We start from the raw sequence: 16595 nt of genomic DNA on the forward strand, positions 1-16595 counted from the left end.
AAGCCGGTATGCCATCGACATCCATCAAGTCTGCCACATCATTCTTTTAACGGGTCTGCCCCTCCCCTCCAGCCTTGTGAACGCTGCTGCTGTTGTTTCTCCAACCTGAAATGACCTTAAACAGGGGAATTCAGTTACATTTCTAACTTTAACAATATTTCAATTAGCTGAACAAGGGAGGGAAAGAAATATGGAAAAAGGCCAGAAGGAAAAAAAATGATTTCTCAATTAAGATTATTAATTGACTATTTTCTATGTTAATCGACTCATTATTTTCTCCATAAAAACAAATGGTGTTTTCAAATGTCTTTAATTTGAACCCCCCAAAATATACTATATATCATAAGTATATATTATTTAGAAGGTATAACTAGCACAGGTTTAGCTTAACATTACAATTGTGTAAAAAAAAAAAGAATTAAATGACTGTAGTCATTTATATTGTATTTATTTAAAAGTCCACATCACAAATTCTACATATTGCAAAATAAATACACAAGAGATGTGTGTTTTTGTACTACAATTACATGGTATTCTAGCTGAAAGACCTAAAAGCCGAATCCTCGAGATTCACACAGAATTATTTGAATAACTACACAGTTCATCTTTAATGCTGACAATGTGTCTATTTATTTTAATTAGATGGTTGGCTTTTTGCTACTTGCCACTTGATGAACCTCCTCAAGACCACCAACAGCCACTGAGAACCAGTGACACGGGCAGTCCAATCCCCTCCCTCAGACTTCCACACATCATATCATTCACTGTTCACACAGAAATGTCTCCTTTTTGTTTCACCCCACTCTCCACGGGGACTGTCCGGGTTCGCTGTCCGTGGTGCTGAAACCCCCCAAACAGTTGTCCATGGTGCTGAGACACCCAAAACAGCCACCAATATGACCTCTTCTGCTCTTGTATGGCTTTAGACAGCGTGCAGACAGGTGTGATCTTTATAAAAGTTCACATCCATCTATCTATCTATCTATCTATCCATCTATCTGCAGGACAGCTGCAACTCTCAGTTCCTTTAAATAAAGTCTGAAGACATTTTTGTTTGCTGCATACTATCTATGCATTTCTTGTACTGCACTCTCACTTTTATCACCTGTCTTATTCTACTTTAACATGTTTTATTTTCTCTTTTTAATTATTATATTTTAATGTGATTTTATGTTTCTTCCCAATTGCTTTAAATGTTTCATGTAAAGCACTTTGAATTGCCTTGTTGTTGAAATGTGCTTTACAAATAAACTTGCCTTGCCTTATCTGTCTATCCGTCCATCCATCCATCCATCCATCTATCTATCTATCTATCCGTCTATCTATCCATCTATCTATCTATCTATCTATCTATCTATCCGTCTATCTATCCATCTATCTATCTGTCTGTCTGATGTGTTGACTGTTGATGTTAGTACTGCAGTGTTTTAGGCTCACATGGGTGGGGGTTAACTTTCAGTTGCAATACACTGCTCTGCCAAAGGCTTAAGTTGGAATTCTGTGAAACGTTGCAAAAGCATCGCGAGCGTCTTGAACGCAGCCCGCTCGCGGTACTACAGTAGCGGGGACTACAGTTACTTTCATTTTTTTTCATCCTCCTCTCTCGTCTCGCGATAGAGCGGCGGAGTGGTTTGACGGGCAGTCGAGGTTGCAGCAGGCAGAGAGAGACGGTGGAAGGTAAAGCAGGGAGGCAGCATCATGGCGGACAGAGACAGTGGCAGTGACCACGGAGGGCCCGCCGCGGGCCCCGGCTCGCTGCCCCCGGGCGCGATGGGCGCCATGGCCCGGCTGCAGCACGACACCGAGGAGCTCGCCTCCAAGCGCGTCGACATCCAGAACAAGCGCTTCTACCTCGACGTGAAGCAGAACGTTAAAGGCCGCTTCCTAAAGATAGCCGAGGTCGGCGCTGGGGGAAACAAGAGCCGCCTCACTCTCTCCATGTCGGTCGCCGTGGAGTTCCGCGATTACCTCGGGGACTTTATCGAACACTACGCTCAGCTGGGCCCGACCAACCCGGACATAGTGCAGGATGAGCCCCGGCGGGCGCTCAAGAGCGAATTCCTGGTGCGGGAGAATCGGAAATATTACATGGATCTGAAAGAGAACCAGAGGGGGCGGTTCCTGAGGATCCGGCAGACCGTTAATCGGGGGCCCGGATTGGGAAGCGCGCAAGGCCAGACCATCGCTCTGCCCGCGCAGGGTCTCATCGAGTTCCGCGACGCTCTGGCCAAACTCATCGACGACTACGGCGTGGACGAGGAGCCGGCGGAGCTGCCGGAGGGCACCTCGCTCACGGTCGACAACAAGCGCTTCTTCTTCGACGTGGGCTCGAACAAGTACGGCGTGTTCATGCGGGTGAGCGAGGTGAAGCCCACGTACCGCAACTCCATCACGGTCCCGTGCAAAGTCTGGTCCAAATTCGGCAACACCTTCTGCAAGTACGCGGAGGAGATGAGGAAGATCCAGGAGAGGAGTAGAGAGAAACGGGCCTCCGAACTGCTACCCGAGGGCCCGCACGGCGCAGACGAGGGCGACGACGACTGACGCGGATTTGCCCGGGAGAGCCGAGATGAGACGACTGACTTTAAACTGTAAAATAGAAAGAGAATTTCCAAGGGAATCACCCCACACACACAACCTCCACAGACAAGGCAGCACCTCTTGCTGTCTCCTCGCTCATTTTACTGGATGACACCCCACTTACCACCCATGTTACAGTAAGCCGCTGCTATCAAGGATCGAACTGTAAGATATGAACTGTTTCCTACTTGATTCAAATGACAATGAACAGAGTGTTTATATCTCTTATCAACGACAGATTTTGCACACATCAAAGCTATTTCAAAAAAAAAATATCAATGTTTAAATGTTTTCAAACCGATAATATACTAAAAAATTGAATCAAAAGTGAAACCAGAGGTCTATAATATTAAATGACAGCAGAACGACTATTTGACATCAGCACAAAGATAATATATGATGAACTTTATGAAACCAAAATCAGATACCAGATGTATAGTTTATTATAAAGGTACGCAGAAGAAATATGAAATCGCTCTTAAAGTGTGTATGAATTGCAGAAGGCACTGCGGGCCTGTAAACACCTGTCAGCATGCGTGTAGGCTCATGTTTTGAAAAGAAGTTTGGCAAAGTACGCTCTAGTCTTTAATTTGACCTGAAACGTAGTAGGCTAACAAAAAGCATTTCTATCACGCCATTATGGAAAGGGTGGAAAAATCAACTAGCCTATTGTGTGCACCTCAAACAAACGGGATAAATCTATCTCTGAGCTACTATATTGATATCAACCCTCTTGCACCATGTCCATGTAAACGTAAAGAAAAAAAAAGTGCTAACTTAGATGTACTAATTATGATTTTGTGAATCAGCTGTAAAAGAAAACCTTATTAAGATACCCACGTTTTCTGTGGGTTAAGTTTTTTCTTTGTTACTTTGTAGTTTTTTCCTCTGGGGGGGTGGTGGGGGATGCAAAAGGGTATGGTCCACTCATGGGATCGCAAGGCGCGAAAACAAAACAAACAGAAAAAGATGCGCCAGCGCAGCGTGCGGCGAGGCAACGCATCCTCTCTGACGTCATTATGACCCGTGCCTTATACACTCCACTCGTTTACGTGTTCCTCACGTGGGATGGTCCGTGACCTCGACCGCTGTACGTCTTCATTTACGAGTGCTGTTATGTAGGCCGAAATATATTCTCATCCTCGCTGCGGGATTTACACCCCCGCAGTACATGGCGCATGGGTGGCAACGCCAAAAGTAAGGTGAAAGGCTGCTGGGAGCTTCGGGGGGGGGGGGGGGGGGGGGGGGGGGGGGGGGGGGGCAATAGTGGTAGAGGGCAGAAACAAAGCTCCAAGCTGGAGCTTTGGAAAAGGGTGGAGGCTTCAGTGTGTTATGGCACCCTGGAGCCCAGAAACCCTAGCAGAACTCCTGGCCGGGTGGCCTCTCATAGAGTGGAGATATGTCTCCCAGGAACAGGAAGTGCCCTAAGATGTACCCCCCCCCCCCCCCCCCGTGGCAGCGCTGGTTGTTGGCGTGGAGATTCATCTGGAGATGTTACGGGTGGCTTTGCACACCAGATGCACCATGATATTAAATAAAACAGCAAGAACAAGAAGAAAAATCAAAAACCAGGAGCGACTGGATGAGGTTATTCGTCAGAGCTGAGATGGATCCTGTTAAAGAGCCAGGCAGTCAGCCAGCCAGGCAGGCCAGCCGGCCAGTCCCATGCAGTCAGTCTGAGGGCAGTCCAGTGGATGTAAAGGCCCATCAGTGCAGGGCCAAGGCAGTATCTATCTCTTTATGGTGCTACAGCCCCTCGATCGCTCCCTAGGGGCCTCGCCGCTCCGAATATGTCACTTTTACATTACCGTTATTCTTATTTTCCATCAAAGTTCTGTTCTCCACATTATGTTGTCTGAAACGTGTCAGGTTTCTCCCTCCCTGGTAGAGAGGAGGCCATTGACAGGTGTAGGATATTTCATCTTAGTGTGCAATATTGTGTGCGTGCCAATCGTGGCATTGTATCACGTGTATAGACTATTAAAAGACGAAAAACAATGTGTAGGCTATGTGATCAGTAGATAGCATGACGATGAGGTGGATGCATCCTCATTAGATTTCCGAAATGTGAAGTTTTTCTTCTCAAGCACCTGCTCAAAGTGAAAAAGAAAAAAGAAAAAAAAAAGTCTGACTAGTAGTGAGGTATTTTTCCTGTCACGTTCTGTAAACCGGTAGGCTGCCTTGTCTGTCTCTCTCGTGTTTTACGTCCCCCTACGCAGTCACCCCAGAGAAAATATTTTCCCTCCTCGTTCCTCCCCGAACACACGTCTGCAACAACCTTTGACTGTCTCCACGTCAGCCCCTCTCTGCAGTGGCCTGCGCTGAAGTTGAATCGTATCTCGGGGCTTGGGTCCAGGGGTGGCTGACATACACACACACACACACACACACACACACACACACACCCACCCACATACACAGTCTCCCCCTGTTGAGGCCTCTTGTTGCTATCCGAGTGTTTGGGAGGCCTCGAAAGTATTTTGAACGGTGTGTTGAACTGCACAAGGCCTGCTGTCATTAGAAGCCAGGACACTGTGAGTTTGGAGGCTGAGTGGGACCCCTCTCTCGCCTGGGACTGCCGATCGCAGGACAGGTGGGACGTCAGTTTGACTTTGACTTGTCTTCAGTTTCACTTGAAATAGTGATCGGCTGCAGCAAACCCCAAAGGACAGAGGCGTTTGTTGCTGTTTTTAAAATGGGGATTACAACTCCTCTCTGTGTGTTGTGGGCAGGCTCTGATCTCTGGTCTGCTCCTTGGGATTCACTGCGTACGAAAAGTCCTTGGCTTATTTTCCATGCAGCAGAACTGCATGTCACATTCAGACAACGCAATCCATTCCTTCTTTTTGACCTGGTCGACCTCTGGCCTTAGATAGACATGCTAGTTTCCAATCAACATGCTTCAAGTGGTTATTTCGCCGATCAGCTTCATTCATTTGGCAAATATGACTGAGTCTAGTCACAGGCCTGGTCAGAGTGGCGTGCCACCGAGCCGGTGTGAAGAGGAAACAGACTGCATTGACTGCAGCTTTAGACACCTTAGCTGGAAACAAGCTGTGAGTGTAGCTGTAGCCTGGGTCTCCCACACATGTGGGATAGCTGAGGCTGGGGCTGAAGCAGAATTACCCAAAGCACACCTGGGCTGAAATGGTCTTATTGAATCCTCTAAAAGATTCTAAGTTTTGATCCGTGCTCGTTCTGTGTTGGACTGGTCGTGCCCCTGGCAATGGAGCCAAGAACAATGTGCCAGAAAATCCCATCTGTTCTACGCAAGACTTTTTGTTTTTGGCTCAGGTTTGACTCTGAGTGTTGGTGAAAGGCCCGATGAAGCCTGGCACTGCACTGTAGGGGCTTACCAGCAGAATTCTACCGTGACCCACCGACCCAGCCACGACAGGACCAGTTTGGACTTTTCCCTCAGTTCTGCAGAAGAACAGAATTTCTCCTCCCCCTCTTGCACAGATGATATATTTCCTCACGCTGCCCTGTGAATGTTGAAAAAGGCCATTTCCATTAAACACACGTACAAGCCCACCTATGACTATGTGCCTGGCGAAGCACATCTGAGGTCAATCTGAGTTGGTCTGGAGTATGGACTCTCTGTTATGATACAGCACTTATTCCCCAGAGTGTTTGAGCTTAAGCTTAAATCCATGCAGGCCTCCAGGAGGCTCGTGCTACATGACGACTGGAAATACAACACTTCCTTTCTCTCTTTCTCTAACTCTGGCCAAATGTAAAGAGCGCCTGAACCTGCTAATAGAGTTCACTTTATGAATGCCTCACTCTGTGAAACGCGCGCGCACACACACACAAAAAAAAGAGTAAAAGATGTGATGTTTCGTCATACACTGTAATCACCAGGTACTACTGGGCCAGCTATGTTTTTAGAGCAGAATGATTCCGTTATGAAACATGATTCATCCATTTTGGGTTGAGGAGGGCACTGGTGATTTTGCAGAAAACAGTGAGATCAAATCTGATTCCTCAGTTCATGGGAGCTCGTCACAGCAGAACCCGGAGTGACCTTGGAGCCACGGTTGTGCCCACGTTGTCATCCATTTCTGGGACTCAAATGCAAAACGGTCGGGCAGATGTTTTGTCATGTTTTCCATATGAAGCACTAGTGGTTCCGGCTGTGTGCTGTCCTCCGTGTCTCTGGCTAAGTCCAGTGCACAGGGGGCATCGGCGCACCGAAGCTTCAGGAATTGACGAGAATGTTCTGATTTGTTAGACAGTGGTTGCCATTGTAGTGGTCATTAATCCAAAGGTTATCCTGCCTTTTGTCTGTTATTGCCGCAGTGTTCATTTTGTCATGTTTTATCAAAAAGAGCTTGTTTTCCGTTGCTCAAGGGGGACCACACCATTCCTAACACATGAATTAAATCACAGACATAATTCAAACATGCAACAGTAGCTACTTGTTGCGTGTACTCAGAGATTGCTATGATGGCTCCAGCTGCAGGTGGTTTGTCTGCTTGTTCTTCCCGTCTTGAAGGAGGAGATAATTCATGTTTCTGACTGCGTTCAAACAGCCACATGTCCTTAACTTATAACGGCAAACTTCCACTAACGAAATGTGGGCTGGTGGCCACCCGCCTCTACCAAACAGTACAAGTACTGCCCGAAAACAGACTAAAACTTCCATTAAGGTGTTCCAGACAACCAAATCTGCTCTGTTTCTGGTTTCAGTGTTGTAGTCTCTCATTTGCCGATCAGAGTCCCTGGTTAATCACACGGCCAATTGCAGCCTCTGGCCAAAGCCAAGCACTATATGACTCAACACAAACCACTGACAGAGGAGCTCATTCAGCTATTCTTGTGTTTGCACACATACGGCGAGGAGTTGGGTCTATCATGTTTGCAGACTGTATAGGCTACTGTTGTGTACAGTTATAAAGACGTTCTTTCAGATGATTTGCAGATGTTGGGAAATGGATCCAGGATTTTAAAGGGTGGGGTCAATGCACAATGAACATATCCCATGTCACAGTTTGGTCTAAATCCCTTTACCATCCCCATATGAGATAATATGTTGTATCTTTCAAAAATATTTTATCTGTGGCGTGTGTGCGTGTGTGTGTGTGTGTGTGTGTATATATATATATATATATGGTTTGTTATATATGATGCTCCTCCTTTCAGAAAAATATAACATGTAAACAGGAAAAACATATTGCTGTTTTTTTTCCTTTGTATTTTATACTTACAGAAAGCATTGAATAAAATGGATAAATACTTGCACTTTAGATATATTAAGAAGAATAAAAATCTGCATATTATTTTTGATAGGGATCTCACATTCAAAGAGTATAAACTACAGGCTTTGTGTCTATTGCTGGACAGAGATGTATTGAGTTCTACTTATTGAAGTATATTTTGTCTGTGTGTCAGAAGGTTTACTAAAGTAAATTGCATGATAAAGTAGTGCTACACCGATATTGTTTTTTTTTTTAGTTGGTAAAAATTGTCTGAAAACTGTGATAACAACCCTCCTGTATCATGTTTAACCTCTCCTCAGCCCTTCTAGAATATTTCTTACTGAAATATGGCCTTTCCTGACTACATGACGATGGTGCTTACTTTGGCTTTGACATCAAGCTCATCCTATTCATCTCAACATCATCATAACTCGCGTCCTCACATTTCATTACTTTCTGTTGTGTACTCTCGCTACCTTATTAAAATTTACGTTGATGGCAAAAGAAGGTGTGCTGTTTTGTACATTGCTGTTTGTTTTAATGTTGGGGGAGCCTTGTTGTCTGAAAAATGACTAATCGCGCAATAAAGTCATTCCACATGTCCCTGTCTCTGCAAAACTGTCTCAACACTCTACAGTCATACAGTTAGCAGGGCTGGGCTGGAAAAGTTCAAATAAACAGTGTCTATTATAACAGAGTATGGCCATTCCTACGTAACAAATTGTTCTGATAAATAGTGCAACAATATTGATTATATATTTACTAAAAAAAAACTTAAATTGGTAACAGAGAATGAAAGTTTGTCCATTTTAAAGTTATTAATAGTCTTTACTTGTTAGCTATTAGTTTAACAAAATAAATTAATTAGTGCATCACCAAGTGACTTAATTTTTTAAAAAGTTGTAAGCAACTGACTGCGCTCCTTTAAAGTTTTTAGAGTACGTGGCTCCCCGTCAGCTGTGCATGGAAAGCATTAATGTGTATTATTAGGGGTATTTGTGTATTATTGAATAAAAAAAATGCACAGACACGAGAGGAGGGTAACTATAGCCGATGGATACAAAGGTCGGATTTGACGCCGTATTCCTGCTTTTTGACTGTCTTGTGGAAATAAAAATAAATTAATGCCACATAGTTGCCACAGAAGGTATTAAGGTATTCATTATCATTAGCCAGGTGAGAATTTTTTATATTATCAATGCACCAAAAGCAATAAAAATGGTGGCACCACATATGAAATTATCAGAGATATTGAACCAAATGTTATAAGAAGGAGATTTTGTGGCACTGATGTGAGGAACACTGGGAGGTGAGGGAACATGAGATTTATTTTGATTTTTCATATACATATTAAACATGAGTCAAAGTTTAACCAGGATACATTTTCTGGTCTCACATATACTGTACCAGGCCGACTTTTTTTTATTTAACCCTCGCTTAATAAACCTAGCAAGAGCAGAGTAGTAAAATAATCAGCCTGGAAGCTTATCTTAACATTCTCGGAGGATATGTTTCATTTGTAAAATATAGCTGTTCCTTGTCATGTGTGCTACATAAATCGAACCAACGCAATTACAGTCTAAGGAGAACAGAATATCAAATTAAATTCAAGAACGTTTTGTCTATTGTCTGTGGTGCGTGGCCTCCATTATAAGGTATAGCTGGGGTTACTTTAAAAGCTTAAGGAGCAGAGTGCTACATTGTACTCACTTTAATCTTTAAACACAGTCGAAGCTGCACGATGAAATATTTGAATTAAAGGTCTAGTGCGTAGGATTTAGGAGGATCTCTGATATTATTGAGTGGGTTTTCCTTCGTGTGTTATTATCACCCGACACTAATAACCGTCTAACCACCACGTTTCAGTGAGATCAGTACAACGTGCATCAGTCAGGCTCAGTCCCACCTGTGCTCCTGTAAAACACCTTCATGACATCCCACTCATTATGGAAAAAGTCAGGGTTTCAAAACATTTGTCCTGCTCTTTATTGCGTGTCGGAAAAGTTTACTCGAGACAACTCAGTTCAGTCAGCCCCTTCGTCTTGTGGGGCCTTTTTTTCTTACATACAAACACATTGTTTTGAAGCGGCAGAATAAAGCAACCTCTTACCTTTGTACAGCGTTCGTCCAGCCGGTGTCCTCGGTCGCACACTCAGCACTTTTTCAGGAGCACGGTCAGATTTCCCCCCCTGACTGTCTTCTGTGTCATCTTCTTCTAACATGACATGTTGGCCACCTCGTGTTAAAACTTCTTGTTTCAGTCAAGGCCTTGGAAAATATATATACAATGAGAGCAAAACCACTAACAGGAGCTAGCTGAAGCTAGTTGAATTGTTTGGAAATTTGAAAACTGGCTAGTTAGCAACGTCACAGCTTCAAACAACCCACAATGCAACAGTCTCTTAAAGTGACAAATGTTCACAAAAATATGGTAGTGTGCTAATCTTGTTTTGTTGGGTTTTTTTCTTCATGACAAACACATTATGTATAGTTATTTGTGGTACTAGTTATTTGTTACAACGGCCAATTCTACAGTGACAGTGCACCTCCCCCGTTTTGTCCCCAGGACACATTACTCAATCTTTATAATATGAATCAATTCTGTGTTAATTCCAAGAGGCGTTACCAACGGACGCAGACCAATCATGTGACGTCTGTTGAGCGACGCGGAAATGTCAACAGACCGGAGCAGAGAGGAGATGTCTGTGGTGATGATTCCACAACGGCTGTTAGCCAGTGTTGCCTTTTTTTGTGGTAGAAATGTGAAGGTATCGGGTACTTTTAGTCAAATGCTCGTTCGTCACCTGCAGCCTCGGTTGTTTACAAAAGTCGCCTCCGTCCGCGTCGTGGTACAAACCCCGCCCATTATCCCGACGATCGGTTGTGATTGGACCGCATGTTTTCCACTGGAGGGAAATCACTTCCCAATGGAGGGGATCCAGACCGTATTCTGCCAGAGCACTAAAACACCCTTGAACTAATCCGTGATTTCACAACCAAAGCAGGGGAAAAGATTGATAATGTTGATTTTTTAGTTTTTTAAGATATGTGGACACTTTTTCTAAAGCAGAATGTGATTATGGCCTAAGCTATAACACCTAATAATACAACAACAGTTGAACCGCACATCCTTTTCATAAAATATAAACTGTGCATATTTGTAAGTGACCACAGCGCTACATTTAGCTAAAAATGTAATTATATATTTTTTAATCTAACGCAGCCCATCCAGATGTCTAGGCTCAGAATACTCAATGAGTGATAACAAAAAAAGTTAGAGTATGTTGGTTTTCTATAGCTATAGATTTATAATGTCACATAACATAAATGACACACACATCTTCTCTATTGTGACACAGTGGAAAAACAAACAAAAAAAGCTGTCAGTGTCACAACATAAGTTGAAAAATGCATTTCTCAGATGCTGTAGCTGAACTTCTTTTCAAAGTCATATTGCCACATTATCAGAGATGTCAGTAGCACCCAGATTATCAAACCTTTTTCAGTATTCAAACTGACCTTATATTTTAATAAATCACAACCACGATCATCTGTATAAAAGCTTACTTTATGAAGCACAGACTAAATATTCAGTAAATATGTCCTTTACATAGTATGAGCATCCTGTCAAAAACAGTTCCGATATACAAACAAAACAAACAAACAAAGAGATCCATTGCTGACATCAAAGTGCCGAAGTTGTCATTTTTTCTTAAAAATAAATCATAACAATCAACAAATGGGGTTTTTTTTGTCACAATTCTATATTACGGCACGGGCCTACCCTAGAACATTGGTAAACAATGGTTAGCACAACAGGCAAAGTGACTATAAGGGGAAGTCTCCCTGTAAGAAAGCAGTTTTATTCTATCAATTCAGCTTTTTATAAAAATGGTACTTCCTCGCGCAAAACTCAGCTCCGGTTCAGCATTTTGGTCTGTACAAGGATCCAGTCCAAGGCTTCCAGCTGTGATTCCAGGTGTCCAGCCGAGTCTCAGGGGGATCTCAGATCCCGCCAGTCACTATAAATATGAAATACAAAGCAGCAGAAGCACTGTGTCCAGACCAAAGATATGATTATTCTTACTGCCGATGCACGGCTCTGGTTACGTCAACATGCTTCTGTGCCACATTGAGGCTGAGTGAGGGGTCACTAAGCTCACTGATCTACAGTTGTGTCACATAAACAAATTATGTAGAAAGAGGAAAGTTGCGGTGTGTGTTTGTGTGTGTGTGCGTGTGTTTTGAGTGGGCAAGGATCAATTAAGGTGCTCACAAACAGCAGTACCACCCCCCCTCCCACCATATCCCCACTACTTCAGAACATTAAACAAGCCAAACTCCTCCAATGAGAAACAGGCGTTAACATATTATGTTCCTCTGCTTGGTCCTGCGTGCAGGATGTCTGTTTTGCCGATTCTTGGCTGGCGGAGACAGTCTTACTTAGAAAGCCTAACCAGTCTCTTCTTAGAAAATGCGTCCCACCTCCTCCTCCTCCTCCTCACCCATGTGGAGTTGTTTTGCTGCAGTTCCCCTCTCCGTTCCATTACGCCGACAGGTTTCCTAACTTTAGTACGCTACGCCTGAGCAGTCCTGCTGCTACACTCTCCAATCATGTGTCTGTCTAAAATAAGCCAGGGCCCGGTTTCCTCAAAAACATCTCCATCTCGTGGGAATGACGGCAGCAGAAGGAATACACCAGTGCTGGTAAATGCCCAGCACAATGCCAAACAAGCTAGTAGCTACTGTATAATAGGTCCATGTAACATGTTATGAATGAAGAGCAGTGGTAGGTTAGATTCTCAGTTTTGGGGATTTTTGGATGATGGAGGCCTCTGTGCTGGAGATGCTTTTGAAAGATCGAGGCCTGGTTCTGATGGTAGTCTCACTCAGCAGAAGGCCAAACAGACTGTTTCTGACCAAACACGCTCAATAAGTGATTCATTCAGACATGACCCTGCTAAATCCACCTCTTCCTGTCGCCTACAGCTTCAACAACTCAACTGGAACTACTTTCAAAAGCAAGCGGATGCACACACACACACGCACACACACAACACAGCCGACCCACTCATACTGTACACGTCTCACCCACACTCTCCTGTTCTGCCCTTCATTTCAAGTTACGTATCGGCTCTGTCAGCTCAGTGCACTCTGTCATGATATGTGGCACATTGCTTTCATTCAGCTACATACCGTTATCCCTTTTTTTGTTGTTGTAATAAAAACAAATGGTAACGTTGAAGAACTCACAGAAGCAGACTTTGTGTGACACAAATCCCTCAACAGCTCGTGCCGAGGTGCCCTTGAGTAAGGCACTCAACCTCCAGCTCCTCTGGTGGAGCAGACAACGGTTTTAAAAAACCCACGGATCCACTGGGCAGCTCCTTTACACATGGGAACATACCGTATGTAACTGTGTGAATGTGGAGCATGTCCACTGTGTGTGTGTGTGTGGACCCTCCCTGTGGCGAACAAAGGATAATTAAATAAATAAATAAATATGCTATACATGGCAGAGACTCGATTCCTTCTGAGAAGTTCTCCAGGGCAGATATATTTTGTTTTTCAGACGCCACCCACGTGTAGGTCCGTACACACGCCTGTGAGTTGGCTGGGTGTGTTAACATGCGCGGGACGACGGGGGCCAGAATGCTACAGTAGTACCATCTCCACCGGGTCCATCTCAGTCTCTGTCTGGCGTCTCTCTCTTTGTTCTCTTTCTGACCTAAAAACGAACACGTTATGAAATGCTCAGACTTCTGCTCATAACGAAAAATAAGTTTCAACTCAAGACAACCGCCTCGCGGCGAGTTTTGAAAATAATACTGATGAAGGTCGCAGGGTCACAGTTACGATCGTTCTGATGTGCAATAATAAAAGTTCAAAGAACTGAGGTTTGGCGGGGTCACTTGTTGGCGGGCTCTTCCTCTTCATTCTTTTCATCTATTGCTCAAGGACTGAACCTCATCACCGGGGTTGATAAATTCTGGGATGGGATTCTGGGATCTCACGCTCACCATGAGCACAACGGGAGGAACGAAGGAGCTCAAAACAAAAAAGAGGGTGAACAAAGAACCCATTAAGGAGTTGGAGGATTAAACTAGTTTGGCTCGGAGGAAACGTTGCTTTTGTGGGCCGTGGCGTCTCTTCACCCTCCCTCCCCTCAGCTCCTCTGTCCTGGATTAGAGCAGTCGACGGCCCTCCCGTTCAGCCCGCCGTGAGCCTGGCTGATGGACGGGGAGGACTGTGTCTTGCGGAGGTGGCACTCGCGGCCGGCCAGACCACCCTCCATGATCAGGCCACCCATCACGCTTGCCTCGATCTTCTCAAGGTCGTCCGTCTCCGCGCGGATTTTTGCCTGCAGGAGGCTGATGTAAGTCTCATAGCGGGTCTTCTGCTCCGAGAGAGGGAAGGAGGGAGAAATGTGTGTTTTAAGCCAGAAAGACCGAAAGAAAATGAATCAAGAAAGACGGCGAGGAGACCAGTGGCCTGATCTGAAACAGTTTGGACACACTGGTACCTCGCAACTGGTTTAATTTATGCCCAATCCAATAAAATGTTTTGGTTTGGCTCAACATTTTGTTTAACGGACACATTAACATAAAGACTGACAGTGTCAGACAACTTAAAACACGCAAGACTAATCTATTTTGATGCAGCAAATTATCAAATGTTCACATTCACGTTTGACCTGAAGAAACTGTTACTATGCTACTGATAAAAAGTTATAAATGACATACTTTACAATTCAAAATACAGTAAATGAACAGCAGACAGTGTCCATCTGATATGTGCCTCTTAAAAAAAATTGACAGAGCCTGTACCTCGTACGTTAGGTAGTGCTCTTTGAGCCGGTACTCCTCCCACTCCCGACTTTTGGGGTCAACTGAGGGCGGGTTTTTCCGGTGCTCCTCCAGCTCCAGGCTCATCTGCTTCAGCTTGCTCTCGTGACTCAGCAGCTGCTCCTCCTGCACCAATCGCAGCACGGACAGGGGGGAAAAAAATAAATAAGCAGAAGACCCCCCCAAAACAGCCAATCAGATGTGAGCAGACATAAATAGAATATGTAGAACTGACCATCCCAGTGTATGAGGTGTTTAATGTAGATGGATTATGCATGCTGCAGTAAGTGATATAGTCTTTACTGAAGGAATATACGATGCAAAAATCTCACCTAGCTAGGAACTGACAAAAATATATTATGTTTCTAAAGACCAGTGAAATTTTAACCAGAAGAGTGTGAATGCTCCTCTTGTTTCTACATGTATTGTATGTGATCATCTATGTGTGTGTGTGTGTGTGTGTGTGTGTGTGTGTGTGTGTGTGTGTGTGTGTGTGTGTGTATGTGTGTGTGTACCTGGTTGCGTCTGGTGGATGAGGATGGCAGGATGGGCCGACAGAACTTCTTCATGGAGCCGATGGCAGCGGGGAAGGCCGGAGCTGAGAACAGCGCCGCCACCAGGTTTATTCGGAAGATCCAAGACATCATCTCCTCCTCACTCCTGGAGTGAGAGAGATTCACAGAATATATTTTCATCTTTGGGTTATATCAACCAGTATATGTTGACATCCGGTTGGTTTCCCTCTGATTTTTAATGCACATTTTTCAATTAGTGCCTAAAAAAAAAAAGCCACTGTGGACATACTAGAAATTCCAAAAAAAATAAAAAATAATCACTAAAAAAGTCTATGTTTGTTCTTCTTTATGCTCGGCTGAGGTGGAAAAGTTTGTGTTGCGATAACTGGATTCAGGCATTACAACATACTGTTACGTTCATTTAATTTGTTAATTTTGAATGTCTTGAATAAAACCTTTAAACCAAAATAATATATACCTTTAGAGAAGTTTAGAGAAGTGCTGTATAGAAACATTTGAAACAGTTAATAATCGCTACATCAATAAATCCAATATTTACACCTGCTTCACTGAACAATATCACTGACAGTGTCAATACTTTGTATATTAATTCTTGCACTTTTGCATTTGAATATTGTTGCTGTGCGACGGACTCACGGGGCCTGCAGCAGATACACTCTCCAGTCCGATGTTTTGAGCTTCAGCACGTTGGCTTTCTTGCTGTAGTCGGTGGCACGGGTGGCTAAAGCGTGATGGATCCGCACAGCGTTCTTCAGGTCCACCTCTGAGATGTCGGCGTCGGGTTTGTACTCGTCCTGGGCGAGTGAAAGGAAAACGTGATTCAGTCATGACAACATTACGACAAAACAAATCAACATCCAAATCAAGGCAAACACTTTCAACACATTTCCAGACTTCAACATCAAGTGGAGAGGGAGAAAATGTCACGCTGCTTGTGACAGAACGAGCAGTTAATCCATTTAATTCTGGCTGAATGTTTCACGGCCCGTAGCTAGTGAAGACTTCCGACCAGCAGGGGGAGACAAACACACATTACATGAGGCTGCCATGCCTCATTTCCTCTCTTAACGCTGTCTGTATCTCACTCCCTCTAGAATAGAAGACACACATGCACGCGCAGACACACACACACACAGTAGAGCAGCTAGCAGCATCCACCACCGCAGTGACAACGGTGGTGTTACTATGGTAACAGAGCAGAGGACGTGATGCAGTACCTTCTGGAGATACAGGATCATCCCCTTCAGAACCGCATAAAATTTCTTCCAACCGCGACGACCCCTCGGGGCTGGGAGAGGGGACAAAGTGACGACAAAAAACGTTTGTGTAAAAACACTTTATTAGGAATTAGGTAGCTAAAGTCAACCTTGTGTGTGTGTTTAAACATGAACTTACTACGTTTGCCGTCCATGTCAGCATGGCTCTTGCGGGTC

The 16595-nt window shown here is 44.2% G+C and overlaps 3 protein-coding genes across 3 annotated transcripts in view; 1 reads left to right on the forward strand and 2 right to left on the reverse strand.

Annotated features, from left to right (window-relative positions):
* Positions 1-10025, reverse strand: part of nrg2b (neuregulin 2b) — a 60283-nt gene extending 50258 nt beyond the window's left edge. Inside the window, exon 1 of the mRNA XM_047334434.1 lies at positions 9892-10025. The gene's annotated coding sequence lies outside the window, so the exon portion shown is untranslated. The remainder of the gene's footprint in view (positions 1-9891) is intronic.
* On the forward strand, positions 1596-8383 carry purab (purine-rich element binding protein Ab). The gene has a single exon (XM_035648987.2). It carries the CDS (start codon positions 1699-1701, stop codon positions 2542-2544), a length of 846 nt encoding a protein of 281 aa, XP_035504880.2. The 5' UTR covers positions 1596-1698; the 3' UTR covers positions 2545-8383.
* Positions 10026-11328: 1303 nt separating the features above from the next.
* Positions 11329-16595, reverse strand: part of psd2 (pleckstrin and Sec7 domain containing 2) — a 34192-nt gene continuing 28925 nt past the window's right edge. Inside the window, exons 10-15 of the mRNA XM_047334433.1 lie at positions 16558-16595; positions 16380-16450; positions 15799-15956; positions 15142-15286; positions 14609-14752; positions 11329-14178 (exon numbers count right to left, since the gene is read on the reverse strand). The exon at positions 16558-16595 is cut by the window's right edge and continues 153 nt beyond it. Coding sequence (XP_047190389.1) covers positions 13948-14178; positions 14609-14752; positions 15142-15286; positions 15799-15956; positions 16380-16450; positions 16558-16595 — 787 coding nt within the window. The 3' untranslated portion in view covers positions 11329-13947. The remainder of the gene's footprint in view (positions 14179-14608; positions 14753-15141; positions 15287-15798; positions 15957-16379; positions 16451-16557) is intronic.

The sequence above is a fragment of the Scophthalmus maximus genome, chromosome 9, assembly GCF_022379125.1.
Source record: "Scophthalmus maximus strain ysfricsl-2021 chromosome 9, ASM2237912v1, whole genome shotgun sequence".
NCBI lineage: Eukaryota > Metazoa > Chordata > Actinopteri > Pleuronectiformes > Scophthalmidae > Scophthalmus > Scophthalmus maximus.